The sequence below is a fragment of the Electrophorus electricus genome, chromosome 1, assembly GCF_041902795.1.
Source record: "Electrophorus electricus isolate QZ-2024a chromosome 1, ASM4190279v1, whole genome shotgun sequence".
Classification (NCBI taxonomy): domain Eukaryota; kingdom Metazoa; phylum Chordata; class Actinopteri; order Gymnotiformes; family Gymnotidae; genus Electrophorus; species Electrophorus electricus.
Genome location: NC_137497.1, coordinates 25,730,548 through 25,746,025, shown reverse-complemented (window position 1 = coordinate 25,746,025; position 15,478 = coordinate 25,730,548). Strand labels below are relative to the sequence as shown.

General features: G+C 44.5%; 1 protein-coding gene across 4 annotated transcripts in view; it reads left to right on the top strand.

Annotated features, from left to right (window-relative positions):
• Positions 1-15,478, top strand: part of unc5db (unc-5 netrin receptor Db) — a 115,298-nt gene that overhangs the window by 85,791 nt on the left and 14,029 nt on the right. For all 4 annotated transcript variants that reach the window (XM_081713311.1, XM_035526293.2, XM_081713295.1 and 1 more), the window contains 4 exons: positions 450-635; positions 4,155-4,478; positions 9,136-9,220; positions 13,909-14,080. In XM_081713311.1, the coding sequence (XP_081569437.1) occupies positions 450-635; positions 4,155-4,478; positions 9,136-9,220; positions 13,909-14,080 (767 nt within the window). The remainder of the gene's footprint in view (positions 1-449; positions 636-4,154; positions 4,479-9,135; positions 9,221-13,908; positions 14,081-15,478) is intronic.

Genomic DNA, 15,478 nt, shown 5'->3' with positions numbered 1-15,478 from the left:
CATGTGGCGCTGGAATGCCGCTGCGTCTCTGATTAAAGCTGCGAGAGTGCTGGAATTTGCACCTCCCAGGCCGTGGGACTATGCCAAGCATGTCTTTATACTCTGCTAAACATGTGCATATCGCACCTGTTCCGTTTGCACAGGTGTCTAAAAGATTTGCCAGAACAGCCACAAGCGCCAGGCATAACAGCCATTTTCAGCTCCAGTTATGTGACCGTGACCCTTGTCTGGTGTCAGGTTCCTTTGCCAGTTGATCATCCAGTGCAACTTATTTTTAACAACATAAAGATGGTAAATAAATGACTCCTGTACAGTGACTATAATTGCTTATTTTTTGCCACTATCTGTAAACCATTTTTTTCTAAGCACTTTGTCTTTTTTTCTCTGTGAAGACACTCATTTCCGTTTGTGACTGATGATGTGCTGTCTGTGGGACTGTGCTTTCCCAGGTATGGAGGGCTCCAATGATGTGGCACTGTACTCAGGCCTGGCAGCAGGGGTCATCGCTGTCGCAGCCCTTGTCATATCCGTAACACTGTACCGCAGGAGCCAGAGCGAGTACGGAGTGGACGTCATCGACTCATCTGCCCTCGCAGGAGGCTTCCAGACCTTCAATTTCAAGACCACCAGACAAGGTGAGACAATTGATCAAAACACTGATGGTAAACAGGTTGAGTGACTGATTTTTATATTTTCTCCAGTTCATTTCTGTTCAAAGAAATTATAGCAATATTCAAACATAACATACATGTACTGTACATCAACTTGTGGTAAGTTGGCTTTAGCCTGAAAATTTGTTAAGTTCCTTGTATTTCCTATGATGGTCAGCCAATCTTTACAATTCTGTGACTCCATTGTCACCTTGTGCTTCTTTTGCTTTGGCCACAGACATGCTTACATCTCCACCAGATATTTGCTCATGATTTACCCAAAGACCTGTCTCATGGTTTTCACTGGCGCTGCCTTTCTGACACCGTTGCCTTAACTAATCCTTCACCGCATGGCTCAGTCCAGACCACACCCTCCGCCTCAAAAAGCTACGACTTCTAAATGTGACGTGGAATATCGATTTCCTCCTTTTTATGTGTGAGACTGTGAATCTTGCTGGTGACAGCAGCTGATGGGAATCACAGGCTCATGACGTGCTTGATGGCCTCGTAGCTCTGACGCTGACGGGAACCACATCCCCCCTAAGACACACAACAGCATGGACCACCAGTGAGCTCCCAGAGCTTGTAGTCCAGAGAGGCATGCTTCACCACCCCCCATTCTGAAGACAAATGCACATGCAAACAAGCACACACAGGCATGGAACCATCCATCAGTCTTGTTTAAATAGGCCAGCTATCCCAGTCTTCTTGCTCATCTTCACTGCCAGTGACCAATGTCATTACTGCCTATTAGACCACTGTCATTCTCACATATTGGACCGGTGTCTGCATGGTCCACCCCATCACTTCCTGCCTGTCAGATGAGTGCTGCTAAGGCCTTTGGGACCACTGTGATTTGGTTTTTCTATTCCAAACCTACTGGTTTTTCCATTAGTGAGCTTTGAGGACTACGCCCTTCCTCAGGGACCACACCTTTCCTCAGGGAGTGTGGCTGTGGATGTTCTACCAGTGCAGTGTCATTATATATATATATATATATATATATATATATATATATATATATATATATATATATATATATATATATATAAATAAAGTATGTGAGAATGGAAAATAGAGCAACTCTATTAGTGTTTGGAGTAATTAATGAGATGTAAGGTTTTTTTTTCGGTATGTATTGCCATTGCACCAGTGTTTAACTCCTGCGGTAGTGTACTCTCTAAAAATGATCATTTAACATACTATAAACATACTATACTACCAGTATCACATTAACCCCTATTGCATTAGTGCTGATGTTTACACCATGCACTTGTGAAAGTACAGAATGCAAATTATTCTGACTTAAGGCAGTTGGCAGTCTGGTGCTGTCCTTGCCTCAGTTAATGATGATTCACAATTGAAAATGCAGCACACAAAGACTTGATGTGTGCCCAGAATATTGAGTAATCTGAGATCCTTGGGGTTTAATTTCAGTTTCATTTCTTTTCTTTTTTTGATTGTTTTACTAAAAGAAGCCCATTATTCCATATTAGCCAGTCTAATTGCTATCCATATACATTCCAGCAGTTTTCTTATAGGGAATCAGTCACACCTTACACTGCTTAATTGCAGAAAAAAATCTCTCAAGTGTTCATCCTGATTCCTGCCTTTCATCCTGCTCCTCTTTCTCTCGTTGCCTCTCTTCTTCACTCTGTCATACCACGTCACACCTTTCTGCTCATCTCTGCCATGTTTAAATCTACCTACATCCCAAAAAAGAATTGACATAATAAACCTGAATGTAACAATAAAAAACTAAAAGTAAAGACAAGAAAAATAACTGAAGTAATTTCAGATTTTGTCTTGAGAAACTGACCTTGAGATCAATTCTCTGTTGGCTGTCTGCATTCTAACACCTTTATTTGCATCTTAAAATACGCTGACAGTTTTCGGTTCGGTGCTGCAGCTCTGATAGCAAGAGCCTGAGGTGTCTGTCTCACACCTTTCTCCCATGCACACTTTGTCGAATGTCATTTCTTCAGCATTTGCCTCCCTCCTCGCCGCCAGACATTTTCCACAACTGCTTTTTCTGATAGGGTGCAACATGTGTACCATAGGCCCATCATTTCTGTATGGATGTCTGAGCTTCACGTCTCTGTGGCTGCAACAGCAAGGGCGGGTAGAGGGTCAGCGCCTGTAGCTCTATTGATTCTAAAACAGAAAAAAGATAGAAGATTGCTTTTTATGGTGATCATTTATTTATTAAGAACACTTGTTTTCTGTTCACTTTTTTTCCCCCTCCCAATATTTGTACCATGTATTGAAATATTCATGGTGCAGCCAGCCTAACTGGTCAGTGCTCTCCACTGCTTCTGCTACTCATAAACTCTGTGAATTTGGTAATGACTCATCATCACAAGTAGTTACAAATTAGATGGCAAATCGCCATCAAAACATCCTCAGAATGAAATGTGCCAAATGATTACATCATTGTTGAATTTTGTGTGTGTGTGCGGGTGTGTGTGAGCATAGCACTTTTTCGAGTCACTCAGCATGTTTGGCGAACAGAAATATCCAGATCCTTGTGACAGCAATCAGCTTGCCTGGGGTAATTAACGATTTCCCCTAAAAATAAAGGCCTATTAGCTTCCCGCCCAGCGTCTCTCACTGGGTAGCAGCTGGTGGTGAGGGTCACGGTTAGTATGGCATGGGGAGAGGGCACGAGCGGGTGGGCGGGCAGGCTGGTGAGCACGTGGGGCATGTAACGCACATCTCAGACCCTCGACTAGCAGAGGATAGGGGGAGCAGGGTACTGCGGAGGGCAACCACCATACCACCCCCCGCCGTCTCCACCCTCACCAGTGCCCCACCAGCACGCACTGCTTGCCAGAGCTCCCGCCACCAGCGGGTAGATTTACACACTCGAAAACGAGAAGGTCACCCAGACTGAGCTGAAATGCAAGCTGCCTGCAGAGAGAGCGAGCGAGAGCGAGAGAGAGAGAGAGAGAGAGAGAGAGAGAGAGAGAGAGGGAGAGAAGAAGTGAGAGGGAAGGGAAGTGAGAGAGTGGGAAGGAGGAGGAGAGGGAAGATGAGGACTAGACAGTTGGAGAGTTTCTGATAAAGATGGTGGGATCCAGATTTATACGCTTGTTTGGTTTGGGAAATGTGGACAATATCTAATGACTGTGTATTTTTCAATTAAAATCTCCACTCCATGCATTCAAACCTATATTTACTAATGTAGAGTGTAGACTCTTATGTACCTGCTCATGGCATGCTGGACTCAGGCTGAACTGAGGTTGTAAGGACAGATTGGACAAATAAATGTAGTACACTTCTTTTTGCACCTCTTTCACATTTAACCTTCCAGTCAGCACAACTGTGAAATAAGAACTCATTCTGCATCGGCAGTGTCACTTTCAGTGCAGGGTCAAGTATTGTTGTGCTCAAAGGGGGTCTTATTTTCTGGCTTCCTGTAACTTAATTCTCCTCCTTGGCCATGTCTGTTGCCCGCCCCTCGAGACAAAACTGTAGCCACAGTCCATCCCTCTGTCTCCCCAGGCAACCCTCTGCTTCTGACGTCCTCCATGCAGCCAGAGTTGAGAGCAGGCCGCGCCTATGCAGGACCTGTCTGCTTCCAGGACCCTGCCATCAAGGAGCCCTTTGAGACGCGGCACGACCCTGCGGCCAAAGCTCTGAGCTCCTTCACCGCTCCGCTAGGCATGGGGGACCGCAAGAAGCTCCATGGCAACCGTGGAGGTGCTACCCGTGGCCTCGGGGCCAGCACACTGGCCCCCAATGGCCTACTGACAGCTCGCAGGGCCCAGCTGAGGAGCAGCGGCATGTTTGGGCACCTGGGCGGCCGCTTGGTCATGCCAAACACAGGTGGGTAGCAGGGCAAGATCGTAGGAGGTGAGGATGGAGGCGGATTATTCCGGTGCAGCTTTTGCTCTGGAGATCACTGAAAAATGGTAATCTCAGAAAGATTATCCCTGGTCATCAGGTGATTTTTGTGTTAGGAGTTTTGTAGCAAACTGCACCAAATATTGCAGTGTTTGCTTATTCTACAGATTAACAGCTTCAATATTTCTTTGACTCACTTCAGCGCTTTTTAGTGGTGATCTTATAGTTCTCTAGATGGTTTTTATTTGGGAAATAGAGGCAAAGTTTATGTTTTTGCAGAGTTTAAATCAGTTTTACTGCATGCGACATCAGCCAGTCCAGACATAGTTTTTTTGACTAAGAGTCTCCATTTGCTTATGTGAAGAGCTGATGGAGCCGTCATTAACACAGACCCACTGCGGCCGGCATTATGCAACACGTTTGCTTAGCAGCAGACATATGACGAGTGCACAGCAGATGCTTTGAAATGATCAGCATTTTCAATGAATCTGGTGCTCACGCTATGGTAATGAGTGGCAACAGTTGTCTTGCTTTTCTCTCAGGTATTTACATCATTTCTCTCAGGTGCTTTTATCTCAGGTCTGACAACAGGGAAAAGATCTTGTGGCAGCTTGGAGAGACAGGGGGAATAAAGGGGAATAAACCCTACTGGGGCTGTCAAGGGCTAGCAACTCATAGCAGCAGTATCCATGGTTTGTTCAGCCATAGGCACACGACCTCTCAGAGCTATGATTGAGGATTCAAGGAAAGCAGAGGTGCTTGGGTGAGGGAGTACAGGGGCCCCACACCAAACAATACTTGCTACAAAGTTGTTCAAATCAGTTGGCAAGAGTCCAGTGGCAGGTTACGTACCACAGTTCACAAGACATCTGTGCCACCGCTGCTACTGAAGAGAACTCCAGCACAGGTATAGAGTAAGGTGAAGTTGATATTAGCCAGAGAAATGTTTGAGAGTAGGAGAGGGTGAAACACTTGGCTAAAGAAAAAGGTACTGAGCAGAGAGTGACGGTAAAATGGTTAAATGCAGCTGACGAGGCTGCAAGCCATAGTGGCTGGTTTGAAGGGATCAGTAGAGAATAAACTGAACAGCTTAGGTAAAGTTATGTGTGAATATGGGATGGCAAGGTTTGGTAGTTTGCAGAAAAAGGAAGAATAGGCAAGACAGTGCATTCAAAATGGCAAGCAAAAATAGACTCATTCAGGAGGTGCGGTCTCAAAGAAAACAGTGCAGGCGAGCAGAGGAGGACAGAGAGGGAATGAATGCACTGCAGAAAGAGCCAAAGGGCAGGCTGGTGGTGGAGAGGAGAGGAGAGGTCTTGAGGAAAAGGAGGGAAAAGAAGGAGCATGCTGAAGTAGCAGAATTAAGGGAGCATTTTGATAGTGTGTATACTAATGAAGATAAGACAAAGGAGCTGGACTTGCCACCAGACATTCCACCAGTGGGTGACATAGAGGGGCAGGTTGATGTCAGCCCACCAGAGTGGCGTGAGGTTCGAGAAGTGGCGCATTGTTCGAAGGTAGTTCAAAGTGGACCTGAGGTCTTGAAGTTTTTATGGAAGCTGATGTTCGGAGTTAGGGCATGCATGGATGACATGGTAACGCTGACAACCACTGTGCCATGTACCGGGGGGGTTACTAGACAAGATAAATGATAATCTTAGGTGAGCAAGGATAAAAGTTAAACATAGCAAGTGTAAACATTTGTCCATTGTAAAAGGAAAACCTGCCTGGAAATGTTTTTGATGAAGGGAGAACTGATACTTTCTATACTGGAGAAGTCTCTTAAGAGTGTATGTAGATGGTATGGTGCTGCATTAAATGATTAAGCGTAAGTTGTGGGACTAAAGACATAATTGGTGAAAGCTATTAATAGCATTAATAAAAGATGTTTACCAGGAAAATTTAAGTTGTGGTGTCTCCAGTTTGGCATGCTGCCATCTTATATTAGATGGCCACTGACAGTTTATGAGGTTGCAACAAAAATAGAGAGGCTGGAGGATTAAGAACAAGGCTATAAGGAAGTTATTAGGGGTGCTGTGTTGTTTAAGGACTGTAGCATGGTAAGGAATAGGGGTGCTGGAGCTACCACTGACAAGTTTATTTGAGGAATTTAAATGTGCAAGATGATTTTGATAGAATCAAAAGATGTCATGATAAAAGTGGTGATGCCAGTTACAAAAGCAGGTTGAAAGTGGAATCTGTAAGTAACAGTGCAGTTAGTCAAGACCTCATTAGAACTAAGGGATGTGATCGGCCAAGTGCACTGTGGAAAAGCAGGTCTTGGGTCCAGTGATTTGTAGAAAGTGTTTAATAAAGCCAGATCACCGGAGAAAAAGCAAATGATGACTAGTTTTATTCACAAACAGGAAGAAGAAGCATGGAACGCAAAAGCAGCACCCAAGGAAAACCAGGCCAATGGCTTTGGTGGGAAAATCTAGAGATGTAGAAAATCACCAGGCAAGAGTTGTGGGCAATGGATGCACAGTTGCATAAAATTTTTGCTTGGAGCGAGTTAATGATATCCTTCCAACCCTGCAAAACCTTGGACAGTGGGTATGTGAAGATCCTAGCTGTAAATTGTGTGCGGGGGCTGGCACGTTGAAGCATATTTTATTTGCTTGTAGGGTTAGTTTATTGCAGGGATGATATACATGGAGACATAATCACGTGATTAGCATATTACCATGTTTATTCAATAATAAGCACTTAGAGGTTAACACTTTGTGTAGCAGTGAACAAAGTGGTTAGGTTTGTGTGTGAGGTGCAATTTTTTGGCAGTCGAGCACAGGCTATAAATATCAGTATGTAGGGTGAAAAACAAAATTGGAAATTGTTAGCAGATGTAGGTAAAAAAACTACAGATCCCACTGTGCCTTGCATTAACTATGATAACTATGGTAACTATGCATTACTGATGCCAGACATGGTGTTTTGTTCTTAAAGTAAACATTAAATAAACTCTTATTTTAAAGAGTTATCAATCCCATTTGAGGATGTAGTAGATGCAGTTTTTGAAAGAAATAAATTGAAGTACACAGATTTGGTGGCTGAGGTTAGCGAGCATACCTAGCATTCACATATAAAACCAGCAGAGATTGGTGTTAGGGGATTTGTAGCTAAGTCTGCCACATCCTTGGTTTTAGAGGTCATAAACTAAGGGTAGTTGTGAAGCAGTTTTCAGAAGTAGCCGAAATGTCTAGTCAGTGGTTATGGATAAGGAGAGCACAGACTAGCTGGGGAAATGCACTATAAAATTAGAATGATTGCTGTGTCATGTCATTGTGCAATGTGGTAGATCCAGATGGAACCAGTGGCACTGAGCATACATTAACATGGGGCTAGGTATGACCTTAGTCACTGGATAAGCCATTATGGATCTGTGACGTTGGGAAATGCTTTGTGGTGTATTAGGTAAAATCCATGTGTAACTGGTAGCGACTGAGTATGCATTAATGGTGCCATTGCAGCTGGGTACTGTTTAGAGTTACAGTTAGTCACTGGGGAAGCCAATATGGATTTTACAATTTAGGAAGTAACTGGCTACATGGGGGCAACACAGTTGTTTGCTATTGGCATAGTGTGTAAAGCCCATGTGGAACTGGTGGCAAGCATTGACTGTGTTAGTGGGTTTGGGTTTGGCCTTTTGGGTATGGCATGTTTGGGTTTATGTTTAAAGAGGTGCAGCATGGTGTAAAAGTGAGCTTGGAAGGCGGTAGGGCTGGGATGCCAGACCTCAGTCTTGAGCCTTCTGGAGGCATTGTGGGCTTAATTCAGCAAAACACAGATTACCACTGTAAAGCGCTTGTGATGTTATGGTTATTATTAGGAAGTGAGTGGGCAGGGCACTGTGTGAAGCTCTAATAGTTGGGCATAAGATATTTGACATCTTATCCTGTGTACAATTCCAATATTGAAGGGTCCCTGTTTAGAGTTGCAATAGAATCAGTGCTGTCTAAACACATTTGTCTATGTGTGTGTATAAATAAATGTTACTGAATGATTGTCACACAACAGCTTTGATATCAAAACATCTTTAGTGCAGAAGCATTTGGCTTGGTGTGCATAGTGATGGAGTGTGAAGGTGTGTAACCTATAGTCACCTTCCACCTCCATCTTCCACTTTCCATCTCCACTGTCCACTTTCCATCACTCTGTGCACACCAAGCCAAATGCTCTTGCACCAAAGATGTTTATGAAGGCATGCTTCTATGTCACTTATTTTTACTTGCAAACCTCATACCCTGGCCACATCTAGACCAGTAACTTCTGATCGTCACTAATAAAAACGTAACTGCATGGCAGGTGTTGGTTTATTTAAGTTTAACATGTTTCCTAATGTTTGGGAGGAAATGACTAAACATTCATCATACAAACAATTATAATCAGTTAGTGGGTGTGTAGTGCCTGTAGGGTTCCACTTACTCCAGGACCTGTCGCATTATAACACATGTTGAACAATGCATGCTTGTTTAGGAATGACAATTTTGTTGGGCATTTAACAGTGAGAAAAGGTATGTGAAATTGCTTGGAGGAGGTTAACTACTGCAGAAGCAGGTGGCGCTGGGCCATGGCTGCAGTGCAGTGGATCCAGAATGTGTACATGCGTTAGGGGCTGACGTCTCACGTGTCATTTTCACAGGAGTCAGCATGCTGTTGTCTCACGGAGCCATAGCCGAAGACACATCCTGGGAAATGTACATGCTCGTGAACCAAAGCGAGTCCAGGTGAGACCACCTCTCTAGGCTGAGTGAGAAATAATTTGGGAGGTGGGCCATCCTCAACACAGCATTAACAGTGCCATAGTTTTGGGTGTTGAGCTGGTACAAGTTTGTCAGGCCCAACAATGTCCCTGGTGCTTTACAGCATCGGTGTCACTTCTGGGCTGAGAGTGGTCTGCTGCCTTCAAAATATCCAGCCAACAGTGGCCATGTGGTCAGAAATTGACTACCAATGAATATCTAGAGCAGAGGTGTCCAAGTCCAGTCCTGCATTTATGTATGCAATCACCAAACCACAATGGTCGCTGGCTGTCTTGGAACAGGGTTTGACACAGTTTGACACACAGTATTAGTTAAACACACCTGAGTCAACTCATCCACCAATTGCCAGGTTTGGTACATGTGTCTGAGCAGAGCAATAACTAAACTTTGCAGTACTCTGGCCCTCCAGCACCGGACTTGGACACCCCTGATCTAGAGGATGGCCAACACAAACTGAACTTTGCAACAGATGGGCTTTAGAGTGTAACTGTCCATCTACAAAGTGTAATTAAAAGGTAGGCATAACTAATAAAGGGCTGGTGAGTCCATATCTGCATATGCATATGGTTCATTAACTGTTTGTTCATTTTCATGCAATTTCCCTTGCCTGACAGTAGACTCAGATCAGACATTGAAATTCAAGATGTCATAACAGGAGCATATGCAAGCAGTTTATGCATAGACTCCTTTCATAAACAAGATGAGAATGACAGTTAGTTGCCAGACCATACCGTGTACAAGGAATCGCCTTGGAACGATGCACCACGGACCACTGCAACTGGCAGTTAACATATGGGAGAAAATGCAAGAAGCAGTTCACACGTCACCATATTTACAATTTACAGCAGTTGCAAGGTTTATATATATATGAGCTGTCTGTGCTGATCACTGTGGTGGAGATGATGCCAGCTCAGTTCAATTACACCTGCTACTGCTGATCTCATTTTTAAGAGATCTGACTACAAAAGAATGTGAGACACCAAAATCCTTGTAGTGTAGTTGAAACTGGATTATGGCAAAAATCCTAAATACAGATGCTACAGACATGTGAGGTCTTCTATACTCTGCTGAGTTTGTTTCTCTCTTTCTTTTAAACACAAACACACACAGAAAGACACTGATCTCTCGAAATCATGATCGTGATGGGAGCGCTCTGGGTGTTGGAAAGAGCCAATTGTTTTCCTGCTCAGTCTCATGAGTGAAAGCCAAAGTGTCCACTTGGGGTCGGAGCTCCAACTTGAGCTGCCAATGTTTCTGCAAGCTGCCTTCTTTGTTGGCTTATACGACTTCAGAGCAAAGACCAAGAAAATATTGAAGCTGACTTTTGCAGGGTGTTGCCAGCAGCTGCACGTGCTTAAATCTTCAATTGTAAGCATGTCAGCCCCAAAATGCTCCAAGCCAGTGCTTGATTACATCCCCATTCGCTCCAAGAACAAGTGCTTAACCTTCCATCGTCTCTCACTTCCTTGTGTGGTGGAGCCAACTTATTGCCGTTTCACTCACATTCGGGCACATGCAAACCGCAACCCTTGGAGCTGCTCAACGCTCTTTCTGCACTACAGCTCACACGTGACGGTCCATAGCACGACAGTCCTGGCAGGTTGACGACCCTGCGGTGGCCCCCGCTCTCCTCAAGGGGGCGGCCTTGTGACATGACTGCTCCACTCCGCTGAACCAGAAGAAGAATCAGGCCAGCTGGCTGTCAGTGCTCACTCTGCGTAGGACTTTAAAAGGGAATGAGAGTACAGGACAAGTAGATGAGAGGCAGTTACAACAGGCAGCTCAAAATGGGGGCTGTTCCGAGTCATTGTGTACACCGACATTAGATGAAGCTTTCAATCAGGCTGGGACACAGAGTCGAGAACCATTACACTGCAGAAAAGTCTACACAGAGAGCCAGAAAAAGTACAGCCACTTTGAGCTAGTTAAAGTCAAGCCATACTGTAGAATGCCATGAACATTAAACAGGCAGGTCAGACTTTTCTTCTTTTTGTTTAATACTAAGTCCCGTACTAGGTACTAGTTAGCCATCTATAGGCATCCATCTCCATTTCTGCCTTTGGAGCAGTTCTGCTCCCTCCTGTCGTGAGTGTAAGTGCCTCCCCTCCCCCAGACTCTTCCAAAAGCGAAATCTGCCCGAAGCTGTCATTCAGAGGCTCTTTGGAGATGGTGGGGTGCTGTGGGCAATTGAATTTTCCTCTCACTCAGCAGGACAGTGGGCATCGAATGCCTCCCCTCATGCATAACAGAAATCCATTAAAAACTCCACACACTATCGATTGGGGCAAGCCACCTGAAAGGTCTCTGGGTCTTTTTGAATCCCCCTAACCCACCAAAAAAGAAAGGAAAAAAAAAAAACTTGGCTATTTTAAAGCCATCAAAAGTAGCAAGGCCTTCGACTGCTTCTGAACTTCAATATTTCCCTCGTCTGTCTGTTTTTGCAGAGAGTGCTCTATAAACACTGGTCATCAGGGAGGCAAGTCTTAAAGTTTATATAGGGGTATATATTATATAGGGTAAGGTTTTATTCAGGTAGATTCTAGGATACTGTAGTGTATTGTAGTAAGAGATGCAGAGATATTAAAAACTAGTAAAATACAGTTTCTCTAGAAAAACTGTGCTTTACTACAGTTTTGAATCACTCTCTCTCTCTCTCTCTCTCTCTCTCTCTCTCTATATATATATATATATATATATATATATATATATATATAGAGAGAGAGAGAGAGAGAGAGAGAGAGAGAGTGATTGATAGATAGATATAGATACGCATACAGATATAAAAAGGGGCTGTAGCAGTATTAAAAATCTACATCTCCACTCTATGAAAGATCTCTTAAAAGGAAATCTCGTAAGAAGTAGTGCAGCTGCTAATGGGTCCTGTTCATTTCTCGTTAAGGCTGCCATCTCCCGCTGAATCTCGGAAAAGCCGCATGGCCGTCTCACGGGGCTGAATCATCAGTCACTTTGAATAATGCGTCTCATTAAAGGCCTGCCTAGTGCTAGTGCGAGACCCTCGACGATTGTACGGTGTGGAATTGTAAGTGAGGAGGGAGGGGGAAGAAAAAGATGAGCGCACGGTAGACACTCAGGTTTCTCTCTCGATTTTCCCTCTCTCTGCTATGGCATTCAAAACCCAGGTAAGCCCGCGCCCGGCTCTGGTGTCTCATTAAATATATGACTTGTTCGGATATTTAATGTGGATTACGCATGGGTAAAGCCTCCCGAATGAATTCCGGCTGGCTCTGCTTTCTTCCAGTTTCGACGCTTTAATCGAGGGGAAAATTTCGACTTGAGCCTGTTTATCGCGCCTGCACTTTAGCGAATGCTGAGTGACGGTCCCCTCCTTGAACGGCACGCTCTCAAGACGTATTACACGAGGCCTTCCGAATACATTTTTCTTCAAGCAGTTTGACGAGCTCTTCTCTGTTTTTCAAATCCTTACTGAGTCATTAAAATTATGTCAGTTGCGTTGTATTGGGACGTTTGAAGTACCATCGAGATGCAGGAGCTCTCACTGAGAGTGACAAGTGAGTCGTGTTCAAGGTTCAAAACACCTGAAACAATTGTGGTGTCTTCAGTGAGGTAAAGAAATCCAGCATACATGGAGTCTGAAGTATTTGGTATGAAGTGAGCGGGCAAAGAAAGATGCTTATTGACAGACGCATTTCCTGTTCTCTCTTAAGAGATGAAGCTGAATTCCAAATAGCATTTAAACTTCAGAAATGGTGTAATTATGCCATGAAGGAAGGACTCTGACAGCATCACAGCTTAAATGAATTCAGGTTTCAAGGTTCTCACGAAGTTTGCCATGCAAAACAGTTCCTAACTAACAAGGGTCAAAGAGAGGAGAAAACAGTTTTTACCCTAAATGGGAAAAAAAAAAAAAGTTTTAATTGCTTAGCATCCTAACTGCTGGAGTATTCCCTGGCTGAACAATGCGTCTTCAACCCCCAGTAATGAGCACAACCCAATTTGCAGGGAACCTCATGGTCACTTGCGGCTTGGCAGTGGTGGTGGGAGCCAAGAACACCAGGAGGTCTGCTTATTTTTCCTTCGTCTTGAATGTGGGATGGGGTGGGGGGGCTTTTGTTAGCACTCTTCTTGTTAACAGGCTTTAGTTCACACTGCACCATGGCGAGCAAGAGATGGAAGGTGATGATAACCCAACGAAAATTATAAGCAAACGCTTCATGAATATGCAGCAGCCACTAAATGACTTGCTCTCGGTCTGCCCTTTGAGAATCAGCAGGTTTTTCGCAGAATTATGGGCATCTCTGCAAGGTGCTCTGCTTTTAATGATTTTAAGACCTGCTAACTTGGCAGATGAGAGTAATTGCGTGCGCAGGTCCGTGTGGTCTGTGGCACAAACGGTTCCGCTAGTGCACATTTGATTGGATTTTGTGTTTGCATTGCCTGATCGTTAAACTGCGCCAGATGGGTTGACTGATATGGAATCGGCTCAGACTCCTAAAATGACTGTGGCACAGTCAACAGAAAAAGACATAAACAAGGTCCAGAACTAAAACGGCTTTTGTTAGCGTAGGGTTATTGCCTATTCATTTTTTAAAACATGTATTTACTTTGCGCCTGCCAGGACGCTTGTGCAAGAACGACTGTAACTTTTTTCTCACCCTTCCACCATTCCCCAGTGCCCCGTTAGAAGAGAGACGTGAGATCTTGCTCGGCCCCGAGGTCACCTACGGCCCCCCGGGACTAAGCCTGTCTTCTCCCGTCGCCATGACGATAGCCCACTGCGCCGAGGTCAACGCAGCGAATTGGAACGTTCAGCTGAAGAGACAGACCAAGGACAACAAGTGGGAGGTAGCGGAGAGCCTACTGCACATCTCTCCTCTCTTGACCTTGACTGCATTTGAAATTCATATCAGTGTGAACAGTGGTGCATCTATGATTTATCACACATTCTCTTATACTCTCATATAGTTGCAGTTTGCAACTAATATATATATATATATATATATATATATATATATATATATATATATATATATATATATAGAGAGAGAGAGAGAGAGAGAGAGAGAGAGAGAGAGAGAGAGATTTTAAGAGAGACACAGTCCAGCAGGTCCTCTGCACATTTGCACTTTGCCAGCTTGGATCAGGCCCACATCCTCTTGGCACAGGCTGAGTTCTCTGTCAACTAGCTCCAGGAATCTCCCATTACTATGTGATCCCTGCATGGCTTCTACCTCTGTTGTCTGAAGAAAAACCAATTACAGCATCCGATAGCCAGGAAGTAGCAGAAAGAAAGGTGTGGCTGTCAGGTAGAGGTGACCAGAGGGCCAAGGGGCCCATCAGACATGGCCGTTATCGATCCACAGCCCACAGGGGCACATGCAGGCTGGAACAACAGGGGTCACAGAACAGTCATATAGAGGGAATCCCTCCTGCCCTGAACACTCACTCAGAACTAAATCGAATGCATGTATCTTCTGCTTAAATAGGCCTCACACATGACAGAAACTGCATTTCACACAAGTAGTTTAGAAGCACAGTAACATCTGGTGATTATTAGGGTCCTCTTTGAAGGTTATTCGGTCTCCCGGCTTCTTGAGTTAAACACTTCATTCTGTTTGTTTAGGTTGTTCTTGTTTATTTGTTTATTTTCACAGGGAAGGCTGGCTTATACAGAGAGATAAGATGATAGCGGCTTTTGCAGCTTGGCTTCCCAGTCTGGGTATGAGTTACTTAGTTTTAATCCAAACTGAAATCGTTCTGGCACACCATGCTAGTCCTCCCCCACTGCTACCACTGGCAATGCACAAAAAAAGGATTTTCCTTGTTTTAGCAGGAAATTGACTCCCCCCCCCCCCCCAACTTCACTTAATGCTGGGACCTCTAACTGGCAAGGGGCCTAACATTAGTGGCAGATAAGTCAATGTCAACATTATGAGAATAAATCAATGGCTTCCCAAGGTAAAGCAGAGAAAAGGCCAGCACTGGTGTCGGTCTGGCTCAGTGAACAGCCCAGGCCAACGTCTCTGCGGGGGGTCCTTCACTTTAATCCGTGCGTCACTCTGGAAAGCGTAGGGTGCACTGAGAAACTGCTTGTCACCAGTAAGGTAAAAGGGGCCTGCATTCATCAAGGTGTTGGCTCAGTGAGATGCCGCCCTAACCACACCGGCCATTAAGCACATGACCTTGGTGTCTGTGGGAGCGCTTAGCCATAGCGGAGCAGGTTTGGGTCCCACGTGCTCACCA